The 25383-nt window shown below is 51.8% G+C and overlaps 1 protein-coding gene and 1 long non-coding RNA gene across 5 annotated transcripts in view; one reads left to right on the top strand and one right to left on the bottom strand.

Annotated features, from left to right (window-relative positions):
• LOC113593772 (uncharacterized) overlaps window positions 1–25383 on the top strand; it is a 69811-nt gene that overhangs the window by 28355 nt on the left and 16073 nt on the right. The window contains exons 3-6 of one of the 4 annotated variants that reach the window (XR_008290506.1): window positions 1551–1756; window positions 11640–11738; window positions 14180–14278; window positions 17486–20560. This is a non-coding gene — a long non-coding RNA (uncharacterized LOC113593772). Of the gene's footprint in view, window positions 1–1550; window positions 1757–11639; window positions 11739–14115; window positions 14279–17036; window positions 20561–25383 lie in introns of those variants that run through there. The other 3 variants (XR_003414102.2, XR_008290503.1, XR_008290504.1) reach the window with 3 other exon arrangements.
• On the bottom strand, window positions 2359–23580 carry MOGAT2 (monoacylglycerol O-acyltransferase 2). The gene is made up of 6 exons (XM_027039847.2): window positions 23402–23580; window positions 16197–16375; window positions 7100–7304; window positions 6328–6502; window positions 5490–5689; window positions 2359–3550 (listed from the first exon to the last, which is right to left on the bottom strand). Exons 1-6 carry the CDS (start codon window positions 23490–23492, stop codon window positions 3396–3398), a joined length of 1005 nt encoding a protein of 334 aa, XP_026895648.1. The 5' UTR covers window positions 23493–23580; the 3' UTR covers window positions 2359–3395.

Here is a 25383-nt window from a genome sequence, read left to right as displayed (position 1 = left end):
CTCTTCCCCCATCCCGGCCAAGCCAGGAGGTCATGGATAGCATTCTGTCCTCTGATCTATGCTCAAACTGTGCCCCATGCATCTGGGGGACCCTCTCTGGGACCAGGCAGGCAGCCCTACTTTGTGTAATAGCACACAGCGTGGTGTAGCCCTCAGAGGCCGAGGAAGAGTATAGTCATTAGCCTGAGACATTGGAGACCCTTTCAGGGAGCTGGGTTTTTGTTCAGAGAGCAGAGGTAGGTCCTATATGTGGGTAGACTGGAGGGGGATCGCTGGAGGCTAGGAGTATCGTGCACAGGGCTGTGACCACCCAGCAGCCACCCAGGTGCTGAGTGCTGCGGCAGAGGAAGGGGGAAGTCTGGGGCCCCCGGTGGAACCCTTACCTCGACCGGGGGCATTAGGGAAGACTTCCTTGAACAGAGGAAACCAGTATTGAAAGAGGACTGGGAATTTCCCAGAAAAAGGGGGAGGAGGGGTGAGGGAGATGGCATTCCAGGCAGAGGGAACAGCATGGGCAGAGCCTGTAGGAAAGAGATCACATCTGGTACAAGTAACTGCAAATGGTTCCGTGTGATGGGAGCCCAAGGCTAAGGGAGGAGGGGACGTGAGGATGGAGAAAACTGGGCCAGATGGTGGAAGAGTGGCGAATGGCAGGCTAAGAAGCTTGAGCCTTAAGGTGGACATCTGTCTTCCATCAACCCCTCCAGATCCACTTGCCACCTGTCTCCATCTGGCTTTTTCCCGGAGACCTACCGGTGTGGACTATAACCACAGGCCATTGTGCCCTCCAGCTTGCAGTTGGGTTTGGGCAATAGGGAACCTTGGCAGAAGAGGGAGGGAGAGAGGAAGGTGGGAATGCCCACTCCTGGCTCCTGCTCTGCAGGGTCACCTGCCAGGCCCGTGATTCCTGACCAAAGATGGCCCCTGTATGTGACACACTGCACTCTACCAGTTCGTGTAACTGCCCCTCCTGTGTGGTTTCCCATGCATCTCAGAAGATTGTTCCCTCATCAAACCCTCCTTAAATTATCCTGCCTTCAACATGCCATCTGGTCCCTGTTGGGATCCAGGCTGGTACAACTCTACGAACAATGGAGAGCCACAGAAGGGAATTGAGTAGGGGTTGACACAGCCAGATCTGTGTTTTAGACAGCTCTCCATAGCTAGTCACTGAGGATAGATTGGGGCAAGAGGCAGAGGCTGAGCTGGGGCCCTGGGGACGAACTACAGCTCTTGTCACCCGCACACAGCCAACTTCAGACTTGTGGGGGAAGGCAGAAATTCTGCTGCAGGCTTTCATTTACAACTGTTTGGTAGATTGTTTGCAAAGATGGCCACAGAATCCCTTCTCCAAACTCCAGCCTTTTGTATTGTGACATTGATGTTCCTCCCAGGCGGAGGTGGAGTCTATTCCTCACCCCTGAAACTAGTGGGGGGGGGCGCCTCATGAATTGCTTTGATCAACAGAATACGATGAAGTGACTGTGCACGTTGCTCAGCCCAGGACTTAAGAGATCTTGCAGCCTTGCTCTCATTCTTCTAAAATCCAGGCACGACTGAATGCTGAAGACCCATCAGTATGGGGAGGGGCCCCGTGCCCACCTCAGCCAGCCCCCCAGTGGGCCCAGCCCCCCGCGGAACGCAGCTGCATGGAGCCTGGCCAACCCACAGGATTGTGGAAAATAATAACTCCTCGCTTCTTCAGCCATTCAGTTTGGGCATAGCCCACCATACAGCAATAGAGAACCTACAATGGGTGAGTACTTCTCTCCTTTGCAAAACCTTGCCCTTCCGTCCTGGCCCTGCCCACCTGTCACTACCTCTTTCTGGCTGAAAAGCATCACTCCCTCCTCTGAACTCCACTGCTCTTTGTTCCCACCTCCCTTGTGACCCTTCTAGCATACTGCCTCATGGGATAACAGACACCTTCCTGGGACACTGGGTATGTTGATCACCTGGGTCCTAACTTACATCATTCCAGACATGATGTGGAGTGGCTTATGTGACTCGAAATATGATCTTACTATGCTTATAGCTTCATTTCTCAGATGGCACAATTGAGGTTTGGAAACGACACGACTTGCCCAGGGTCACTAAGAAGGGATGGGCCAGGATTTAAACCCAAATTTATACCTCTCAGATGTCCCCCATGTTGTAGTTACTGGAATGAGTTGCTCTAGGAGGGAAAGGATCCTGCTTCCCTGCTGGAGGGGGAGGGGTGAGTCACAAGTAGGGTCCCCACCCTGGGCATCCTGTTCTTCACTACTGACGTATGTCCCAAACCCAGGAATCCAGAATTCTTCCCATCAGCGCATCTGTCCCCATGTCACCCACTGGGCCGACACACACAGACAAGCACCCCTTGCGTCTGGTCTTTATTCTCCATGTTGGTCTGCCCTGTGTCTTAACCTAGCCTCTCACCTTCTTGCTCAACAGAACAGGCCCAGGGGTGGTAAGCTTGGGGCCATCGGATCAGGAAGGAAGAGTCAACATGGCATTATCTGGCTCAATCTGATCCGCCTTCTGGGAAGATGAGATAGGGCCACAGGGCCAGGCAGGGAAGAGAGGCTTTGACCAGCCCTCTTTGTTGGGGGATGGGGAGGAACAGAAGAAGGCTGCAACAGGATTTGTTGAACTGACATTTATGGAGACCTCCCACCTTTCTGTGTCAAGGTCAGGGGCTGAAATGACCGTGAATGAGTAAGAGGTGCCTCATGGAGCTCTCTGCCTTTGTAATGTCAGAGCTTAGACTCAGGGTTCCTCTCAGTCAGTCAGGGAAACTGAGGCTCAGAGGGAGGGTGAAGAGGTCTGCCCACTGTCATATAGCCAGTGACAGAGCACATTCTCCTCATCCACCTTTCGGGCCCCTGTGGCTGCCAGTCTACAGTACAGAGGACCCAGAAACTCACAGGGGCCTGGCATGAGTGCGGAGGCCTCAAGGCCACCTCCTCCTCTCTGGCTCAGGGAGGGAGGAGACAGAACATGTAGGGTGCAGGATGAGGGACCCTGTAGGAGGCGGGGCTGGAGCCTGGGGCTTCTTTTGTGCTGTTACTCAAGGTAGAGGAAGGAAGACCTGGTTGCCGTTCTCTTTCTCTGCCTATTGAGTGACATTATCACCGGGGATAGAGACCTCAGAAATCACTCTCTTCCAGCCCCCTCTCCCATTCACAGAGGAGGAGGCCAAGGAGAGGGAGGCTCGCAGCGGCTTCGCAGCGGGAGTGCAAACCAGCGACGCCCAAACTGGCAGCTGAGACTTGGGGCCTGGCATGGTTGGATTTGCAGAAGTTTGGGAAGGCTGTGACCGTGTGCTCAACAGACACCTCCAGGAAGCCTTCTCAGATCGCAGCACCTCCAGCTGGGCTCCCTAACACCAGCCCTGGCCTCTGGGGAGGCCCTCAGCAGAACTCCAAGTGCTGGTCCACGGGGACGTTGTACTTGAGCTTGTGGGCTTCGAAGAGGTCACACAGCTCCTTGATGTAGCGCCGGTGAAGCTTGTCCACCTCCTCCTGCGAGGGATGCAGCGTCTTCTGCACCTCAATGGGCTTTCCCACTGCAAGACACAAATGTGGGTGCTGGCCCAGAGCAGGAGCCACGGGTTGCAGGGGACCTTGGGGCAGGTGCCCACCCCCATGGTCATCTCTGCAGGAAACTGCTCTTACTGCCATCCCTTTCAGCCCTGTTTTGGGTGATGGATTCTAAGATGTTATAGCAACTCCAAGATTCTGACTCAGTAACCATACCAACTGGCATTGCAATGCGCTCTGCAATGTGCCAGGCACTTTCTGTGCATTAGCTCTAATCCTCATAACAACCCTCTGGGGATAGAAACTCTTACTATTCCCGGTTGACAGGGGAGGCAACGAGGCTCAGAGAGGTTAAGTAACTTGTTCAAGGCCACACAGCCAGGAAGAAACAGTTCTAGTTTTTAAATCCCAGGGATATGCTCTTAATTTTCAGGCTATACTGTTTGGGGAACCCAAGATGTCATGATTAGAAGCGCCTGTAGTTCGGGGCGCCTGGGTGGCTCAGTCAGTTGGCGTCCAACTTCAGCTCAGATCATGATCTTCTGGCTTGTGGGTTCGAGCCCCTTATCGGGCTCAGTGCTGACAGCTCAGAGCCTAAAGCCTGCTTGGATTCTGTCTCCACCTCTCTGTCCCTCCCCTGCTCTCTCTCTCTCTCTCTCTCTCTCAAATATAAATAAACATTAAAAAGAGAAAAAGAGGTGCCTGTAGCTCTCGGGTGAGGTGGGCCAACTGCCCAGACAGCAATTCTTACCGCCCCCCCCCCCCCCGGCCTGTAATGCCCCCTTTGTTCTAGGGAGAAATCAAGAAGCCCTAACTAACCTCTTCCTCTGGTTCTTCCTGGCTGGGAAGGTAGCTCCCTTGACTTTTCCCTTTGGGAATAGCTCTGGAGGCAGCAGCAGGATTTTTTTTAACCTTTAAAAAATTTGTCTTTAATATTTATTTTTGAGAGAGAGACTATGAACAAGGGAGGGGCAGAGAGACAGGGAGGCACAGAATCTGAAGAAGGCTCCAGAGCCCGAAGAAGTCAGCACGGAGCCCGATGCAGGGCTCGAACTTACCAACTACAAAAGATAACGTTACCTGAGCGAAAGTCAGACGCTTCACTGACTGAGGCACTCAGGTGCCCCAGAGGCAGCAGCGGTATTAACATGCATGAAAATATTGCCACAATAAAACAGGAAAAGTCATGGCGGAGGGAATTCACCAAGTCTGTGCTCAACTAACAAACAAATGGATGGATAAAGAGGAATGGACCTCTCTCGATAGGCTTTCTCAGAGGGATCTGTTGGGATCCAAGAAGAAAGCAAATAAGGAGTCCAAATTGCTGAAAAAGTAGGGCTGAGTCCATGCATTAAGACTCATGCCCATTATTTACAGGAAAATCCCTCAGGCTCTAACCCAAGCCTATTGATTGCTACTCTACACAATTCTAACAGACTTGAGATGCTCTTTCCTAGTATTCACCTTCTCCAATGAGCCCTATTAGATCATCTAGGTCAGAATTAAACTCTTCTTCCCTAGCGTAATAAAGAGTCAAATAGGTCCCCATTCAGTCCTCAATTTTGTTACTCAAAGGCAGTGTGATCTTTTGGAAGTTACTTAACTTCTCTGAGCCTCAGTTTGCCACGAGTGAAATAGGGATAATAGTCCCTACCTGGAAGGCTCTTAGGCTAAATTGAGCTGCTGCAGGTAAGGAAGCCAGTGCAGTGCCTGGCACGCAGGAGGTACCCTGTAATCAGTAGTGACTGCTGTTCTTCGTGCCTCTGTTACGGTTCCCATCCCAAAGTGCCCTGTATTAGGGTTATCTGCTTGCGTGTAGGTTTCCCAGTCTAGAATGTGAGCTCCATGAGGGCGACGATGTGTCTGACCTGTCTCCATGTCCCCTTTGCAGCACATAGTCCAGGTCCCTTTCCCTGGAGCCGACCCCTGTCCCCCCCCACCCCACCAGCCTGGCTCTCAGCTCACCCACGGTGGTGATGGGCTGGCGGTAGGGTATAAGACCAAAGCTGTACTGGAAGACGCCACGGCCATGGAAGAGCGGGAGGGAGATACCCATGATCTTCTGCAGCCGGTCCTGGATGCGGCGCAACCAGGAGCCGGGAGAATTCTCGACCTGGTCAAATAGTTCATTCTCCCCAAAGGAGAAGATCGGCACGAGAGCAGCCCTGGAGGGAGATAGGAGAGACCACGTGTGGAAGGCCCTAAAGAAGACCCCAGCTAGCTTCCTGCCTGGACCCGGTGACCAGGAATTGGAGCAGAGGACAGAGCCCTGGGCCAGGAGTGGGAAGACTGAGTTGCCTACCAGACCTGCCGTAGCTTTGCTTTCTGAACTCGGGCAGATCCTGGGCCCTCTCAGGACCACAATCTCCCAGTTGTAACAGGACAGATAGACCGGAATGCTTCAGAGAGTCCTCCCAGATATAAAACATCTGTGGACTTTGTAGAAAACCTCTCTCCGGCTCCAGCTAACTTGTATTCTTCAAAGACGCTTCAAAGTAGAAGAGCTCTGTGATATGCCCCAAACTTCATTTTCCCAGAGCCCATAGATATCAGATCTTGGGCCAGCTTCGGGCAAATATATCCCTTCCCACCTAGTCCCTTTGATCACCACACTTGTCTTCTGAAATCTTTTCTGGGTATTTGGGCACGACATAGTACGGATCTCCCCAAGATAGAATCTTCATTGCAAAGGGACTAAGACTCTCCCTGTCCCAATACAATCTGCATTAGTCTCTGCTGTCTTCCCGCCCAAATCTAATCCTTGCCCATCTCCAGCTGAACGGAGAGCCCTCTTCCCAGATACCCGTGCATCAGGGCGAGTCTGACGAAGCCCTTGCGGTTCCGCAACAACAGCGTGTAGGCCCCGGGCCTGGCATTCAGCGCCTCCTGGGCACCCCCTATGATGATGGCCAGCAGATTGCCACCTTCTTTCCTGTTGAGAATGTGAGCAGCGCTCTCCTTGTCTGATGTGACCAGCCCTGGGAAGAGAAGAAGGTGGTCAGGTACGGGGCAAGGGGGCAGCGATTGTCAAGTGGATGTGAGCCAAGAAAGCGATCACCAAAAGTGGCCACAGAGGCCTGGGTCCCCACCCCACCCACTCCAGCTTGGAGTTCCCTGAGGACTGGAACTGAGTTCTCTCCCTTTTCCTGACACCCTCGCCAAGCTCACGGCCCCACATGGTGCTGTGGGAAGTACTTCCTTGGTCTAGCCACCTTCTCCTATTGCACATGTTCTTGTAAGAAGTACAGAACCGTTGGGGCGCCTGGGCGCTCAGTCGGTTTAGCATCGGACTTCGGCTCAGGTCATGATCTCACCGTTAGGGAGTTTGAGCCCTGCGTCAGACTCTGTGCTGACAGCTCGGAGCCTGGAGCCTGCTTCGGATTCTGTGTCTCCCTCTCTCTCTGCCCGTCCTTGCTCGTGCTCTGTCTCTGTCCCTGTTTATCTCTCTCTCTCTCTTAAAAATAAATAAACATTACAAAAAAAAAAGTACAGAACGGTTGGCACACTTGCCACAATGCCTCTTCCCATGCCTCCAGCCTCATCCTCTTGGACTACCCCAGGGTGTAAAGACTCACCCCCCGACATGATGTAATCCCTGAAGAAGGGGACCCGGAACCACAGGGTCAGCATCATCAGATGGGGGCGGATGCCAGGGAAGAGCGAAGGGAAGCCTGTGCTCTCGGTGCACAGGTTGACAAAGGCTCCAGCAGCCAGGACCCCGTGGGGGTGGAAGCCGGCAAGGTAGTTCCGGGAGGGGTCCAGCTCGGCGGTCTTGACCAGCTGCAAGGACAGCAACCTGGTGAGCCAGAGCTGGACCTGCGTGCCGACCCCGACTGTGCCACTCATCAGTGTCGCTCCCCCTCTCTGAGCCTCAGGCTCTTAAGAAGATCGAGATATGATGTGTGAAGGCACCCAATGATACCGTCTCAGATTCACTGCTGGCTTCGGACAAATTGCTTCCCTCTCGGGGTCTTCATCTGTAAAATGGGGACATTTAGCCTTCCTTCCATTCAGCCTGCCTTCCTCCCAGGACTGCTGAGAAGCTCGAGTCTGTTGGTGTCCTGGAATTACCAAGATTACTACAGGACCAGATATAATTCGAAGGCATCAGAGGGACACACGGGGGCACCAGCCTGCTGCAAAAGGCCCGTTTCCACAAATCTCAATATAAGAAAAATTGGCACTGAAGACCTGGGAGTGAGCATTCGCAAGGTATAGCAGGAGTGGTTGAAAGAGCATGCAGTCCAGGAGGCTGGCCCTAGTCCTCTTTACCCTTCTGGACAAAGCAAGTGTCTCCCTGTGGCTCCCTGCTCCCCCAATGCCAGACCTCCATCGCCCCTTCATCACACTCTTTCCCCAGCCCTGGGCTCTGCTGGCCAGCAACTTGCCAGAGTCTGGGCAGGCCGGCAGCATGGAGCGGGGAGCAGGGACCATGAGTCATCGCACATTGACTTGGGAGAGGAGAGCTGTTGTCCTTAGCGGCTCCAGGATGAAGTGGGGTGAGGGTGAAGGGCAGGAACTGAGCTAACAAATGCTGCTCTCAGCCCATTACTGGACAGGCTGCTCCATGGCTCAGTCTGCAAAGATTGCTGCGGTGGGCAGTGATTATGTGTGTGTGTGTGTGTGTGTGTGTGTGTGTATGGGGGCAATCCCTTCCCCACCCTGCCAAGACCCGCAGGCCCACCCTTTACACAGTCCTGCACCCTGGGAGCCACAGCCATCAGAGTTTGAAGGCTCTTGAGGTCCCTGGCCCATGACCCAAGCCCCTGGCAGGAGGGTCTCTGATAGGACTGGCCAGTCCCTGCAATCTGCACTCCTGGGCGCGGGGCAGTCCTTTCCACTCCAGGTCAGCTTTGCCAGGGTGAAAGTTCACCCTGTCATCAAGCTAAAACTTGCGGCAGGTGACTCCCTGAGGATTCTTGTGGCTGCCTTTGTGGTCCAGGAGGCCTGGCTACCTTCTCTTGGAGCCTGGAGGGACTTGGTGCAGGGTTGGGGGTGGGGGGTGATGGGCAGCAATGGGGATCTGAGCCTTTCTGCCCCATCGAGGCTGAACAGCCCCAGATTCTCCTGCACTTGGTTTCTGTAACCCACCCTCCTGCCCAGTATGGCCCCCAGTTACCCACTGACGCTTTGCAGAAAGGCTGCAGGGACCACAGCTGGGGAGACCATTGCCTCCCGTACGAAGACAAACCCCTTCCACTCATGCAGTGAGGACTTGCTGGATATGAAAATAAAGATGGGACAGAGAAATCTCTGGCTATTCTCAGTGAGAAAGGTGCTTGCACAGGCACCCATCCGGTGGTGTTTCCCTACACACATACCTGGCTCCCCTCACAGAAGCACCAGCACATGAATTCCTTCTCAGCCAGCGGGAAGGCAATTTTGTACAACCTCCATGAAGGCGATTTGGCAATAGCTATCACAACCACAAAGTGAAATTGACCTTTTACCCTAGCAACTCCACCACTGGGGAATTGCGTGTGCTTGTGCAGAATGATATTAACCACGGCATCTTTTTTTTTGTACCGCCATCAACCCCGCATCGCCTCCAATGTCCACCGACAGGGCCCGTTCAGACAAATTGTGAAACGTTTGCCCCTCTGCAGCCCTAGGGAAGTATGGCGAAGATCTCCCTGGCCTGGAAGGGGAAGGTGGCCACAATCCCTCGTCAGAACAGAGCAACGGGCAAGACGGTGCGTTCAGAATGCCGCTGATCGGGCTGGCAGAGGGGGCACGCGCTTGCTTGTGTGTGGACAAACGCTGGTCGATGCGGTTGCCTCTGGGGAGGGAAGGGAGGAAATGAGAATTGAGGTGGGGGGGGACCCTTTACCATACACCCTTTTGTCCCTTCGGAATTCTGAACAAGAACGTATGACTTATTTTAAATGAACAATGAATGTGTGAATGAACAAAACAAATGAATCAACGAAAGAAAGAAGGATCATCCTTGATAAAGAAGGCTTTGTGTGTTGAGACACATCCTGGTGAATGTGAGCGCCTGTGTCTAGACGTGCGTGCCAATACTTGCACGTGCAGTTACGTGTGCATGACCTGGTGTGTGCACTGATGGGTTGTCACTGTCCACCGAGGCCTGGTCTGCACCTCCCTAGACACGGTCTCTACTGCTGTTTTTCTGCGCTAACCTCTTCTATCTGTCCCCTGGGCCCAAGTGGTGTCGCTCGCTGTGAGGGTCTTTTTATTATTTTTATTTTATTTGATCTATTTATTTTTATTTTTTAAAATTTATTTATTTTTTAATTTACATCCAAGTCAGTTAGCGTATGGTGCAACAGTGATTTTGGGAGTAGATTCCTTAGTGTCCCTTCCCCATTTAGCCCATCCCCCCTCCCACACCCCCTCCCATAACCCTCTGTTTGTTCTCTATATTTAAGAGTCTCTTATGTTTTGTCCCCCTCCCTGTTTTTATATTATTTTTGCTTTCCTTCCCTTATGTTCATTATATTTGTTTTGCTTCCCTTCCCTTATGTTCATCTGTTTTGTCTCTTAAAGTCCTCATAGGAATGAAGTCATATGATGTTTGTCTTTCTCTGACTGACCAATTTCACTTAGCATAATACCCTCCAGTTCCATCCATGTAGTTGCAAATGGCAAGATTTCATTCTTTTTGATTGCCGAGTAACACTCCATTGTATATATATACCACATCTTCTTTATCCATTCATCCATCGATGGACATTTGGGCTCTTTCCATACTTTGGCTATTGTCGATAGTGCTGCTATAAACATGGGGGTGCATGTGTCCCTTCGAAACAGCACACCTATATCCCGTGGATAAATGCCTAGTAGTGCAATTGCTGGGCTGTAGGGTCTGTGAGGGTCTTGAGATTAAGACCACCTGTCTGATGCCTCACCTGACCCAAGTATGGGTCTGGAACAGAGGCGATGCTCCAGAAAGACTGGAATGAAGGAAGAATGAACACATGAATAGAGGAGGCTGATGCAGCCTCAGAAGGAAGGCCCGGTTCTGCTGCCAGCTCACATGACCTTCGCCAGGCCCCTGCACTCCCCATGCCTCAGTTTCCTCTCTATCCCCCAAGACAGTGATAATGCCTCCCTGGCAGCGTTGCTACTGGGTTCGGGTGAGGTAAACAGAGAGGGGAAGGTTTATAAAGCGCTGTGTTCTCTGCCTTGCTCCCTCAGTTCTCTTAAGGAAGAAGTGGGACTAAGCAAAGACAGATGGGTGTCTGGGGAAGGCCTTCTCTGGGTGCGTGTCATGGCAGGCTGTGTACCAGGCAGTGGCTGGAGAACAGGATGGCCAGGGTGCTAGACTCTGGCCAGGGTGCATATATATGTGTATATATATATATAATATATATATAATATATATATATATATACACATAATTACCATAAAATTCACCTTTTTTGAAGTGTGCAATTCAGCGGTTTTAGTATCCTTCAGAAGTGACCAACCATCACCCCTATATAATTCCAGAGCATTTTCAACACCCCAAAGAGAAACCCCATACCCATTAGCAGTCACTCCCCATACTGTAGCCCCTGGCAACCACTAACCTGCTTTCTGTGTCTATGTGCTTATTGCCTACTGCCTATGTGTCTATTTGCCTATTCTGGGTGCTTCCTGCACACGGAATCACACAATATGGCCTTTTGTGTCTGTCTTCTTTCACTTTAGCAGAATGTCTTCAAGGTCCATCCATGTTGAAACATATATCAGTACTTCATTCCTTTTTACGATTGAATACTATTCCATTGCATGGATATACCGTATTTGTTGTTCACTGATCACTTGACACATTGAAATGATTTCCATCCTTTGGCCATTACAAATAACGTAGGCACGAACACTGGCACATTAGTCTTTGTGTGAACACGTTTTCAATTCTCCCAGGGGTGTCACTACTTTGAACCCCAAGACCCTTGCCTAGAAGACCACAGCCCTGCGGGATGAGAGAGGCATCTCAAGGAGAGGGCATCTGGACCGTGGGTGGGAAAGAGGACCACGAGGGCTGTGTCTCTGCCCTGTCTGCCCAGTCCCATCTCTCAACAAATGCCCTCATGCCTTCTTACACTCTTGGGGTGACCCAAATGCCTCAAGAACCCACTGTCCTGATGGCCCCTTTATGGTTCACAGATCACCCACACCACTAGCCTGTGTGACCGTGGCCCTCGGGAGGTTGGCTGCAGTGTGAGAGCCCCCATTTGATGGTTGCGCAAACTGAGATGCAGAGGGGTAAGTGACCTGCTCAAAGCTACACGGATGACCTGAGCTCAGTTCTGCTGTCTCCCGCACAGAGAGCACCAGGCCAGGAAGTCTTTGTTCCAGACACAGAGAGCTACCTGGAGACTCAGGACTATCTCTGGGGTCTTTTCCTTTTTAGTCAAACTTGGAATGTCCAGGCGGTTAGCTTCAGGAGAAGGTGGTTCCTCCATCGGCAACCAGGTCCAGGCCCTGGAGAACCTGTTCATGACCTATTTATGTACCTTGATTGCTTGGCAGTTTAAAAATGCAGGGCAAGCAAGGTTTGGTTCAGTAGTCTGGCTCTGGCCTTGGGCATCCCATTTGTGGCAGATTTCCCAGAGGATTCTGCCATATATCAGGGTTTGAGAATCACTGCTTTAAACCAAAGGAATCCCCTTCCAGCTTTAGGCCGTTGGCCGCGCACACGCATGCGTGTATGGGGGGGGGGGGCGGGGAGACTGGGTCCTTGCCTGCCTCCTCCCATCATGGCCAGATAAAAAGAAAGGCTTTGAGCCACCACCCCCCCTTAGCTGGTGAGTTCTCCACCCTGCCCTCACTGAGCACTGAGCAGACAGAACAGACACCCATTGACATCTGCAGCTATATTCCCTCAGTTCTGAGAAGCTCCTTTTTTTCACATCTTAACATTATGCTATCAAGATGCATTTGACAATTTTAATTGGAAGAACTTTTTTTCTTAGTGGTACATAAAATACCGGTATGTTTTACCATCAAGGATATCTTAGAGTTGAAGACACGCAGGATGCACCAAGCACAGAGAGCTGGAAAGAATGCCCCAGGCGGTGCGCATTCCCAGCACCTACTGTGCGTCAGGCACCTCAGGACACCTGCTTTCTCCATCTCCTGTTCACTCTGCAAGGGAAGTACTGGTGGCAACGGCTCCATTTTACAGATGAGCAAACTGAGACACAAGGTCAATCCACTTGTTCTAGGTCACATAGCTAGTAAAGTCGCAGAGGCAAGATCTTAACACAAGCAGCCTGGCTCTGTGTGTGTAACCTGTGGGCTCTGCCGCCTTGTAGGAGTCCCCAAGCGAAAGGTGGTGGGGGTTAACGGGGTCAAGGGGTGCACTTCAGATGACGGCACCGGCCCAAGTGACACAGCTCATGCCTGGAGAGCTGACAGCAAAGGGGGCAGGTGAGGCGTGAGCATGGGTCCAGAGTCCAGGGACCCAGAGTCTAATTTTTGCAGGCCAGGCAAAAATTAGGTTTGATTTTAGGCATCGCGGGAGTCCCCGCTGTGTTTTAACATTTTTGTGACTATCATGGCTGCTGTGTGCAGGATGGACGGTAGGGGGCGGCAGAAGCAAAGCCCAGATAAAAGAAATGCTTGGTTAGGATTTAGGCAGTGAGTGGGGGAGGAGAGAAGGGTGAGACCCGGAGGAGTTTGGGAGTCAGACCCCAAGCTTCAGAGCAGCAGCTCTCAACCGGGGCCAGTTCCCCTACCCCACCAGGGGACATGTGGTAACGTCTACAGACATTTTTGGTTGTCACAACGGGGAGAGGGGAGTGCTACTGCCATCCAGTGGGGAGAGGCCAGGGATGAAGACAGACCCCTCCCCCCAATACGGACACACCTACAACAATCATTCCGTGTCAAATGTCCACGTGCCCAGGGGCAGAAAGCCTCCTGAGAGCTGCGGGCTGGGAGCAGGGGTGTGGGGGAGGGGATAGCAAGGACCGGAAGTGAGCAGGAAGGGAACCCCTCATCCCTCCCTGCAGGGCAGCCCTAGGGCTGAGGCGAGAGCTGTGCCCAAGGCAGAGGTAAGACTCCTGGGAGGGTCCTGAGGACGGGCGCAGTCTCTGTGTAGGAAGACCCTCTCACAGGCAGAGCCCTCCCATGATGAAAGGAGCCACCAGCAGGAGGAAGTGTCACCCCGTCCAAGTGTAAGCTGGAGATCTGTCCTGGGCAGGTGGCTGGCTACCTACCAGGTTAAGAGACCCCAGTATGCTGGGAGGGGGCCGGGCTGGGAGGTGGGGCACGAAGTCCCTAGTGATGCCTGCAGGGCTGTGGAGGAACCGAGGGATGTCCCAGGTGTGGGTGAGGAGGTGTTCCGCACTGTCCCCAGCCTGCAGCATTTCCTGACACCAGGTCACCGCCCGGCCACAGCACTCTACCCCTCAGGCCTGGGCCTGTGTAGACAGTGTTTGCTCTGGGGTGATGAAATCTTCACAGCGGAAACCCAGCTTTGGGGCTGGTTTTCAGCATGAGGTGGGATCGGCGCCTCCTCTGCAAAACATTGCCCGATTCTTCATCACTGGCTCTTTAGGAATCCTCTAGCATGAGTGTAGAAAGCTGCAAGGCCCAGAAACAGCGTTCCTAATCTTGCTCGAAATTCCATCACTAGACGCTAGTTCATAAAATCACACGGAGAACTGACAGAAGCTCAGAAACCCACTCGCATTTGACAGAGCAGCGCGGAAGCTTGTGAATGTGGGAGAGCTGCGGCAGAGCTGAGGCTCCCTACCCTCCGGCCACCCCAAGATCTCCGCGGAGCCTGCGCTGTAAAGGTGTGTGGAAGAGTGGGAAGGTCTCCCGGGAGGAGGTGGGGAAGGGAATCTGCAGGCCACAGCCCCACCCCTGCAGGCTCCCAGCCTAGGACAGGCGAAGTCAAAGCGCATGCCATCTCGCCCTCTGCTGGCCACCTGGCGGTACTGCTCACGCTCTGCAGGGGTGACGCACCAGGCCGGCCCGTGGGCAGCAATCCTGAAACACTACAGTGGAACGAACTGTGGCAAATCAGGGCAGCGTCCCCCCAGTGTCAATAGTGCCGAGGTTGAGAGACCCTCCTCGAGGGCTGCCTGGCTGGGGGAGGATCAGGAAGGGCAGTGGAGGGGATAGGCACAGACCCTGCTTGTCTACGCTGACAAGATCTTGGGAGGGCACCGTGCAGAGGAAGCAAATATGGGGAGAAGACCTCCCCCAATCTGGACCCTCAGGTTAGCCTCAGCACTGCCCATTCACTCTGCCCTTCAACATCTATCACTCCTCATGAGGGTAGAAATCCCTGCCACTCAACTTCCTGCCCTCTGCCCAGCTCCTGCCCTGCTGTCTTGCCCTGCCCTGCCCTGTCCCACCCTTGCCCTTTGCCCAGGAGGCCCTGCTTACTGTGGTGCTAGGGGCTTCTGTATCCCAGCTCTTTCCCTGCTTTTGCTAGTCCTTGCCGGGCCCCCAGGACTGTCAGAAGGGAGCAAGGCAGCAGCCCTGAGTCCCATGCTGAGTGCCCACGAGTCAGTGAGTTGTTTAACCTCTGTGAGCCTGTGTTCTCCCTCCCCTCCCCCTCCCCGCCCTTTACGAGCTGGGGACCTAATTCCAGCAGGGGCAGGAGGAGGCGGGGTTCCAGGATGGGGTGGGAGAAGCCAGGCAGGTGTGAAGGTCAGAACAGTAGAGCTCTGGGCTGTCAGAGTCCTCCACAGCACGTGCAAGCTTCCCCAGAGTCCCCACTGACTTAGTAAAATAACACTAGCTCCTAGTTTACTGAGAACCTACAAGGTGCTTTCCTGACATCTCAGTGAATCCATCCAACTCAGTGATGTATGGCATTATCCCTTTACATATGAGGAAACTGAGGCTAAGAGAGGCTGTGAAACTCACCAAGGTCGCAGCTGGTTTGTGGCAGACTGGTATTAAGACCTAGTCTGTCCAGCTCCAGAGGCCACACTCTGTGGCTTTCTTCTCCTCTATTTCCAGGGAACGGCCAGCTGACCCTGCCTGGCACCTCTCTGTGTCCCCACTGCCTTCCTACCCTGTCCCATCTGACCAATAAGCCATCCCTGCCCAGCTGCTTATGTCTGAGGGTTTAGTCTATCTGGGATTCGGTAAAAGGAGCCAAGGGGTCTGTTAAATCCCAGGGTCTGTTTCACTCAGGACTGACATTTGAGTCCAGGATCGAGTACCCACAACGGCATGAGATGCCCTGAGTCACAGTGGGAGATTCAAAAGCGCTCAGAGTAGGAGGGCTCAGTCTGCTTCCTGAGGAAGCTTCCTGAGGAAACTGAGGTTCCGAATAGGGCAAGACCTTGCTCAAGAATTTGTTGAGTGGCATTGGTCACACCTTTGTCTCTCTCAGACTGTCATTCTCCTCATCTGATGAAATGTGGGGCTAGATGGTCTCTTAGGACCTTGAGTTTACTACATTCACCCCCATACCTGACTTCCACGGGGTTTACACCTATAAGATACGTATGTGTGCCACACTATATGCCCCACAGAGTGCCTTCCAACCCTGTACACTCATCATTCCTCACATTGGCTCCACATCCCCGCAGATGAGAAACCATGGCCAGAGAGAAACTGGACTCTTTCTTAGGCCACATAGTGGCATGGCCAAATAAGCCCCTACCTCCCCGCCCAGTATTCTGCTCCCTGCACACAGGACCATGCTTCCGCCACAGACATGGCCATGCTCCATCCAGTCCCAGTACTCACCGAGACAGGGAAATAGTCCCTCATGTACTTCCACAAGAAGCAGCGCCTTATTGCTTGGAAGGACCTGCCCCCCTGCCGTGGCTTTTCTCGGTCCAGGTACCACCATGTTGCATACAGGACACTGAACAACCAGAATCTTGTGAACAGGAGGCCCACGAAGACGACAACACAGATCTGGGCTGGGGAGGGAAGCAGGAGCCATCAGTGGTCAGGTCTGAGAGGAAGGACGTGAAGCTGTCCACGCTGAGTCCGCCCATATGCCCAGCACTAGCAGCACGAACCTGTCCAGCCCGTGGCCCCGGGAGGAAGAGATCGGCTTCCCACTCCTTCAAGGAGGGAATGCACCTGCCAATGTCATGCTGGGAGCACAGATTTGAACCCTAGGCAGACTGAACTTCAAAACTCACTTTTCCCACTGTACTGGGTCCCAGACCCTGGTCTTCCCTCTCCCCCTCCTCCTCCCCAGTAAAATAGTCTGCATTCACCAGGTGCTCAATGCTTGCTGGACAACTGATTGGGTTATTTCTTTCTAGTTTCCATCTCCTGGGACCTTGGAGAAAACGGAGACACTTTTTCTCTGCCCAGCCCTCTTTCTGTTGACCCTCTGCCCTGTTTTCCCACAGATAGAGCTGGCCAGATCCTCCTCTTATTGAAGCCCTTTCATGGCTTTCCCATAACTGGAGGCACTGCCCAGCCAGCTCAGCCTGGCATTCAAGCTCCGCGTGAGCTGGCCCTACCTGCCTCCTGCTCCAGCCTCACCTCAACCACACGCACCCCCAGTGCTCTGGCCACACGACCTGCTGTGTTCCTACAGCTCACTCAGCTCTTTCAATCCCTTAGCTTTTTCTCATGCTGATTCCTCCGCTTGCAGTGCCTTTCCTGGTGAAGGAGGAAGGGAGAAAGAGGCCACGCGCTGGCTGGACCAGGCCCAGCGAGGAATTCCCCCTCTGACCTACAGTTCCGAATCCCTTGCCATAGGCTAGAATCCCAGCTTCATCTCAGGGGCAGCTGGTCTGTGGGCCATCCCTAATCGGATGCTGATGGAAAGAATATTCCCAGGGAATATGGCTCCTTCCCCTTCCCATTTCCTCTACTCAACACCGTGCACTTATCCTCTTAAAGAAGGTCGGCTTCCTGTTGTATATTCTACTTGAAAGTAAGGCAGATGGGGCCTGTCACTCGTGGCAGGTTTCCTGGAGGTGGGAACTTTTGACCCAGTCCGAACAGTGGTAAAATTCATAAGCCCAGATGACGTAGAATTGGGGCTCACAGATGTTCACTTTACACAGAGCACCTCCGACATGCCAGTGCTGGTGGTAGAGCCGTGAACGACAGACACAAAGTCCTGCCCTCGTTGCACCCGGGCACTTCGTCTTTTAAATTGTTATTAAGGTTGACAGGAAGCCATCAAAATGCTGGAGGAGAAAGCAGGCAAAAACCTGCTTGTAGCAGGTTTTGATCTTGCCCGAAGCAATTTCTTACTCAACAGGTCTCCGGAGGCAAGGGAAACAAAAGCAAAAATGAACTTCTGGGACCTCATCAAAATAAAAAGCTTCTGCACAGCGAAGGAAACAATCAGCAAAACTAAAAGGCAACCGACAGAATGGGAGAAGATATTTGCAAAGGACATATCCGATAAAGGGTTAGTATCCAGAATCTACAAAGAACTTCTCAAACTCAACACCCAAAAAACAAATAATCCCGTGAAGAAATGGGCAAAAGACATGAATAGACCCTTCTCCAAAGACATCCAGATGGCCAACCAACACATGAAAAAATGCTCAACTTCACTCATCATCAGGGAAATACAAATCAAAACCACAATGAGATACCACTTCACACCTGTCAGAATGGCTAACATTAACAACTCAGGCAACAACAGATGTTGGCGAGGATGCGGAGAAAGAGGAACCCTTTTGCACTGCTGGGGGGAATGCAAACTGGGGCAGCCATTCTGGAAAACAGTATGGAGGTTTCTCAAAAAACTAAAAATAGAACTACCCTATAACCCAGCAATTGCGCTACTAGGTATTTATCCAAGGGATATAGGAGTGCTGTTTTGAAGGGGCACATGCACCCCAATGTTTACAGCAGCACTATCAACAATAGCCAAAGTATGGAAAGAGCCCAAATGTCCATCGATGGACGAATGGAGAAAGAAAATGTGGTATATATATACAATGGAGTATTACTCGGCAATCCAAAAGAATGAAATCTTGCCATTTGCAACTACGTGGATGGAACTGGAGGGTGTTATGCTAAGTGAAATGAGTCAGTCAGAGAAAGACAAAAATCATATGACTTCACTCCTATGAGGACTTTAAGAGACAAAACAGATGAACATAAGGGAAGGGAAACAAAAAATAATATGAAAACGGAGGGGGACAGAACAGAAGAGACTCATAAATATGGAGAACAAACTGAGGGTAGTTGGAGGGGTTGTGGGAGGGGGGATGGGCTAAATGGGTAAGGGGCACTAAGGAATCTACCGAAATCATTGCTTCGCTATATACTAACTAATTAGGATGTAAATTTTAAAAAATAAAAAATAAAGTTAAGCCAAAAAAAATTGTTATTGAGGTTAAAAGATGCGTAACATAAAGTTTGTCGCCTTAACCGTGTCTAAGTTCACAGTTCAGTGGCGATGAGTTCATTCACATCCCTACTGCCCATCTCCAGACCTCTTCATCTTCCCAAACTGAACCGCTGTACCCGTTCAACACTGACTCCCCGTGCCCCTCCCCCATTCCCTGCCAGCTGCCATTTGATTTTCGGTCTCTACAAATTGGACTATTCTAGGAACCTCCCATGAGAAGAATCATGAGGTGTTTGTCTTTTTGCGACTGGCTTATTTCACTTAGCATAACGTCCTGACGGTCATTCGTGTTATCCATGTTGTAGCAGCATGTGTCAGAATGGCCCTCCCTTTTTTGGCTGAAAAATATTCCGTTGCATGTATATATCACATTTTGTTTATCCCATTCATCTGTCAGTGGACCAATGGACACTTGGGTTCCTTCCACCTTTTCCCTTTACTCTAAAATATTATTAAACTGGTTACTAATAATGAAAAATGGGGAGGCCTCACGTACAAACCCTGACATCTGCTATGTCTTGAAAAACTAGAAGAGGGGCGCCTGGGCGGCTCAGTCGGTTAAACGTCCGGCTTTGGCTCAGGTCACGATCTCTCGGTTTGTTGAGTTCGAGCCCCACGTCGCACTCTGTGCTGACAGCTCAGAGCCTGAAGCCTGCTTCGGATTTGTGTCCCCTCTCCCTCTGCCGCTTCCCCGCATGCACTTGGTCATGTTCTGTCTCTCACAATTAGATGAACATTAAAAAAAAAAAAAAAAAGATGAAAAGAGCAAATGTTTAAAAAAAAAAAGAAAAAGAAAACTAGAAGAAACAGTAGCCCTGAGTCGCTGCTCTCATGGTCAGCCCCTCCCTCCCACGTCCCCCACATCCCCAGACCTGCGGGCCAGTTTCTGCCTCAACAGTGCTTTATCCTCACCTAGGCCTTGCGGTTCCTGGAGGGGGTGGGAAAGGACCGTTAAGTGCTTGTGGGTTGGTCACCTGTTTGTCTTAAATATTTTTTGTTTTAAGTTTACTTATGTATTTTGAGAGAGACAGTGAAAGCATGAGCTGGGGAGGGCCAGAGAGAGAGAGAGAGAGAGAGAGGGAGGGAGAGAGAGAATCCCAAGCAGGCTCTGTGCCATCAGCACAGAGCCCGACATGGAGCTCTAACTCACCAAGCCATGAGAGATCATGACCTGAGCCAAAATCAAGAGTCGGACGCTTAACTGACTGAGCCACCCAAGTGCCCTTAAATATTTTTTAATAACAATTTTGAAAGAGAAAGTTGTAGCAGAGTGGGAATAAAATGCCACCGTTTATATGAAAAAGAACATTAGCACTTATATATGGCTGCGCACGTGTAGAGGAGAAAAGGAGCCCACAGCTCTGGAGGAAGGACAAAGATAGCAGGAGGCTTGAGTTAAATTTTATTTATTTCCTTTTCCACATTAAAAGTTTTTAATGGGGAAAAAAAGTTTAAGAACCCCAGCTAGGCCCCTCTCCCCTTGGGCAAAATCAGAAGTCTCTATAGGTGTCTCCCGCTTTAAGAAAACCAGCTTGAGAGGGGCTCCTGGGTGGCTTCATCAGTTAAGCGGCCCACTTCTGCTAAGGTCATGATCTCATGGTTGGTGAGTTTGAGTTCCGTGTGGGGCTCTGTGCTAACAACAGGGAGCCTGCTTGTGATTCTCTCTCTCTCTCTCTCTCTGCCCCTCTCCTGCACTCGTGCGTCTGTGTGTGTGTGTGTGTGTGTGTGTGTCTCAAAAAGTGAATAAAGGCTAAAAAAAATAAAATAAAATGAAAACCAGCTTGAGAGAATAAAAACAAATGGCTAATAGTGGCTATCTGGAGGGTAGGATTTGGGGAAGTCTATTGCTTTTAGGACACACATTATTATGTTTGAATGTTTTATGATAGCACATATCAGTTTTGTGGTCAGAAAAAGACGTTAAGATAAAACACACAGGGCATTGGCAACGGACCAGAAAGATTTCCCCCACACCCACCATCCCCCTCACCCTCAGCTCACCCTTCAACTCCTCTCAGCAGACAAACCTCCAGGCTACAGGTCACTTAGGAAGGGAGACACTTTCTTTCACTTAATCCTCACGACTCTGAGAGGAAACATTTTAAACCTGACTTTACGAAGGTCCAGAGAGGGTACGCCAATTGGTTAAGGTCACACAGCAAGCCGGGAGGATGGAACCTAGGATTCAACTCTACCATTTTGGTAGCATCATGCTCCCATTTATTCACTCAACAAATATTCACCGACTCCGACTCTTCTAGGAGCAGGAGTTGCCGCTGAGGACACAGACGAGCTGTTTGAATGGCGCTTACCTTCCTGGGTGAGTTATAGAGGAGAGGAAAGGGAACAGTAAGCAAGTTACCCACTTGGGAGGTATTTGGCTGTTGGCCCTGAGTCCTTAGTGCCAAGTCCTAGTTGACTTCTCCGGCCACTTCTCTGGCTTCTGCCATTCCCCAGAATGTCTCCTCTGACACCAGCATCTACCAGCTATTCAGTAAATGTGCAGTCTTTACTCCTCCACCGGAAGCCTTTACTCTCGGGCCTGCCTTTCAATCCTGCCCTGTGGACCCATCTCCTAGGTAGCTCTGAATGGGGCCATTTCTCTCCACCCACTGCCAGCCTCCCTAGACCAGGGTGGGCAATCTTTTTTTTTGAAGGGACAGGTTACAAATATTTTAGACTTTGAGACTCAAGAGGCAACTTGGAGGTTATCACATAGGGATCTAACTGTTTAAAATGCAACCATTTAAAAATGTAAAAATCCTTCTTAGCTCATAAACTTTACAAATACAAAAACAGTCAGTGGGCTGGATTTGGCCCATGGGCCATAATGTGGTGACCCCTGATGTAGGCAGTGATTGCTCCAGCCATCAGTCCATTCTCCCATAATCCAAACTGTAGATACATCCACCGTGCAGCCACAGGGTCCTTTGGCACGCAGATTAGACCTTGTCACTCCCCTACCTAAAGCCCTTCTGAAGCTCCCCTTTGCCCCCAGGAAAAGGGATACGGTAAAACCTTCTTGTCCTAGCACCAGTGAGCCCAGATCCCCTTTCTCAACTGTCCTCCCTCTAGTCCTCCAGGCCCAGGGCTACTTGACCTCTCTGTGCTGCTCCTGACATTCCCAGGCTCCTACTCCCCAGGCCTGCAGGGCTGGGGGACGGAGGCAAGGTGGGTGCAGCGGCAAGGACAAACCCAATCACGCTCACAAAGCTCACGCGAGACATGTGCATGATGAACCTCATTCTGTGTGATCCCTAGGCCACAGCCCACCTCTGGGCCCCCGGTGACCTTTGTCGAGGAGCCAGCAAACTTGTAGCATGCCCTGGGCTGGGCCTCCTTCCCCAGGCTCTATCTGCCCTTTAGTCTCTTAGCCTCACCTCCTCCCACGCCCTCTGCCCTCTCCCCTCTCTCTGCTCCTCCTTCCCTTTCTTCCTTTGGCTGTGGAAGGAGCCCGGGACTCAGGCCCTACAACCTTGGGCAGTTAGGGTACTCGGTTTCTCTGCTCGTCTTTGTACCGGCGATAACCAGGGATATTTCATGTTTAACTACGTTTGGCACGGAGACACAGATGAATTGTAAGCGATGTAGGGTGCTGGAGGGCATGCTTTTCCGGGGGTGATTCCTTCAGCTGCAGAATTGTGAGGGGGTTCTGCAGGAGCACCTGGTATGTGTGGGGGTGTGGGGGGGTGTGTGGAGGGGGCTGGGGGTGTGTGGGGGTGAAATGGCTGTTGACCAGCCTGTACAGAGTATGCCCATATTGTAACACCTTGCATCAACGCACAGGCTGGACGCCAGCCGTTGGGGAAGCGTGCCTGCCCAGTCTCGCGCTGGCAGAGGAGGTGAAGAATCCCACATGCCCCCAGTCACTCTCTTCCCATGCTCAGCCCTGGGCCTTCCTCAGAAATGTCCTCTTCAGCAGAGGGGAGTTGGGGCAAGTGTGGTCTTCCTGGCCACGATCAACGTGCTCACCGTGGGGGTAGGGTGGGTAGGGGAACCTTAGCATGTTTCCCGTGGGATCCCAGCCCAGGGATTGGACCAGATGTGTGCTGGGTAGAGCAAGCACGTTCTTCACTTCACCCCACAGCAGCCTGGCAAGGGCAGCTCTGGTATTCCCATTCTACAGCTGATGCAGTAGAGGCCCGCAGAGGTCAGGCATGGGTCCAGTGAGGTCACGCGGATGCTCGGTTGCCCAGCCAGAGTCTGACCCAGGCTTGTCTGGGACCCCGCTCACTCCCCTGGGTCCTTTCCTTGTTCCCCTCTCTTTCCCCACCTGCCAGGCTCAGTGTCCTCCTCTCTGAAAGGAAGGAAAGAAACCCATTCCCTCTGAGGAGCCTGGAAATTTCCCACAATCACCTTGATCCTTCCCCACACCACCAGGCCGCCTCCCCAGGAAAGCTCGGTAACCTGCTGGAAGCCACAGGTGATGGCTTCTACCCCACCCTACCCCCACACCGTCCAAAGCCTCCAGGCGGGGGACTTTTCGGGCAGGGGCTCTGAGCACAGCAAAGCCCCCTTTCAAACGATGTCTTTCCACCATCGATGCACTGTGTGCACCCGAAGTGGCAGATGCCCGTGGTCTCCCAGCCCCCAGCCCATCTCTCCTTACCCAGGGCCAGGAAGGAGAAGACCCACTGCAGGACCATGAAGGTCTGCAGCCGGCGCTCCCATGGCACGAACAGGGGTGCAAACTCCACCATGCTGGCTCCTCCACCGGCTCCAGAGGCTTCTCTGAGCACTGCTGTCGTGTCTGAGACACCGGCTGGTTTTTGTTGCCACTGGAGGTTGCGTCAGCATTTGTAGGGGGGTGGGAGGAGGGGTGTGCCCTTCCCAGCCCCACCCAGCCTCAAGGCCTCTGGCCAGGACCTGTTTCCGAGGAGAAACCTTTGAATCCACCTGCCCTGGGTCTAGCTAAAGGGAGGGGAAAAAAAAAGGAAGTGTGTCAGCCTTATCCAGGATAGTTGCCTCCTCAGGCAGGACCTTATCTGCTGCTGATTTCTCTCTGCTTGTTCGAATCTTACCCTTCACTTGGAAGGTGATTGCCCCAAGCAGAATAATGCAATCCTGTCCTCCTGTATCCGATGAGCTGGCTCCAGAAATTATCTCCCCTCTCTCTCCTGTCATGTCCACGGCTCGCCCGCTACAAACGTGCAGTCATAGCGCTCACCTAAAAATTCCTTGGCCTCACCATCTCCTCCCCCTCTGCCTCATTTCTCAGCTTGCCTGCACAGCACAACTCTTGGGAGAGCTGTCTGCGGGCCACACCTTCGCCCCCCGTCTCTGTCCGCCCCATACTTCAGACGCCACCATTCCCTGGAACTGTCCTCGACAGAAGTCCACTAATGGCCTCCATGTTGCTAAGTCTAGGGTCAATTCTCAGATCTCTTCTTACCCCATCAGCAGACTGAGACACGGTTGATTACTCCCTCCTCCTTGAAATCACCTGGCCTGTGGATGGCACACTCTCCTGGTTTCCTTCCTGCCTCTCTGGCTGCTCCTTTGTCTCCTTTGTGGCTCTCATCCTTTACCCGATGACATGTTTGAGCACCTTCCTGCCCCCTCAGTCCTTGGACCTTCTCTCTCCTCTCTACGCTCTCTCCCTTGGAGATCTCATCCGCCCTCGTGGCCTTGTATTCTACCTATATGATGAAGGCTTTCAGATCTCCATCTCTAGCTCTGCTCTCCCCCTGGGGCTCCAGACTTGAATATCTAGGTGGCTACTTGACATCTTCACTTGAGAGCCTGCTGGACGCCTCCATCATAGAACGTCGAAAAACTGAACTTGAATTCTCCTAACCTGCCCCCGCCAACCTCTCCTCTCCTCTTTGCCATCTCAGTGAAGGATAACTCCACGAACTTGGCTCCTCATGCTAAAACCTTAGTCACACCAGACTCGTTCTCTCCCCCTCCATCCACATCCATTGGTCAATTCTCCTAAATCTCTCCTGCATTTTGAATTGAAGTGTATCAAACGTACAGTAAAATGCACAGATCCTGGGCAGAGTGACATGCCTTCACAAAGTGAACACGCTTACGGAACTACCACTCTGAGCAAAAAAAATGGAACACGATCAGCACCCTGGCCAGCCACTCTCCTCCTCCCTGTAGGCCACCACGGTCCTTATCTCACTTTGAACTTCATGAAAAGTGAATCTTACAGGGTATACTCTTTAGGGACTGCCTTCTTTGGCCCCAGATTGCATTTGTAATATGTTTGTTCCCATGACCATATAGGATTTACTGGGTGCGTATGCCACAATTTATCCAGTTTACTGCCGAGAGGCATTCAGGTTGTCACCTGTTTTCTGAATGTGATGAGTTGTACTGCTCTGGACAGTCTCCGCCCCTCCAACCCAGTTTTATTGAGAAACACTTGCCATGCATCATTGTATAAGTTTAAGGTACACAGCCTGATGATTTGATTGACATATATTGTGAAATGATTAGCACAACAGGATTAATTATCAATCATCCCCTCATACAGACACAACAGAAAGAAAACAATTTTTCTTTGTGATAAAGACTCTTGGGATCCATTCTCTTAGCAACTGTTCTATATCTCGTACAGTAGTGTGGGTATTTCTGTACCTG

This window comes from Acinonyx jubatus, chromosome D1, assembly GCF_027475565.1.
Source record: "Acinonyx jubatus isolate Ajub_Pintada_27869175 chromosome D1, VMU_Ajub_asm_v1.0, whole genome shotgun sequence".
Taxonomy (NCBI): Eukaryota; Metazoa; Chordata; class Mammalia; order Carnivora; family Felidae; genus Acinonyx; species Acinonyx jubatus.
Note: the sequence above shows the minus strand (reverse complement) of the source record. Positions and strands in the feature narration are given on the sequence as shown.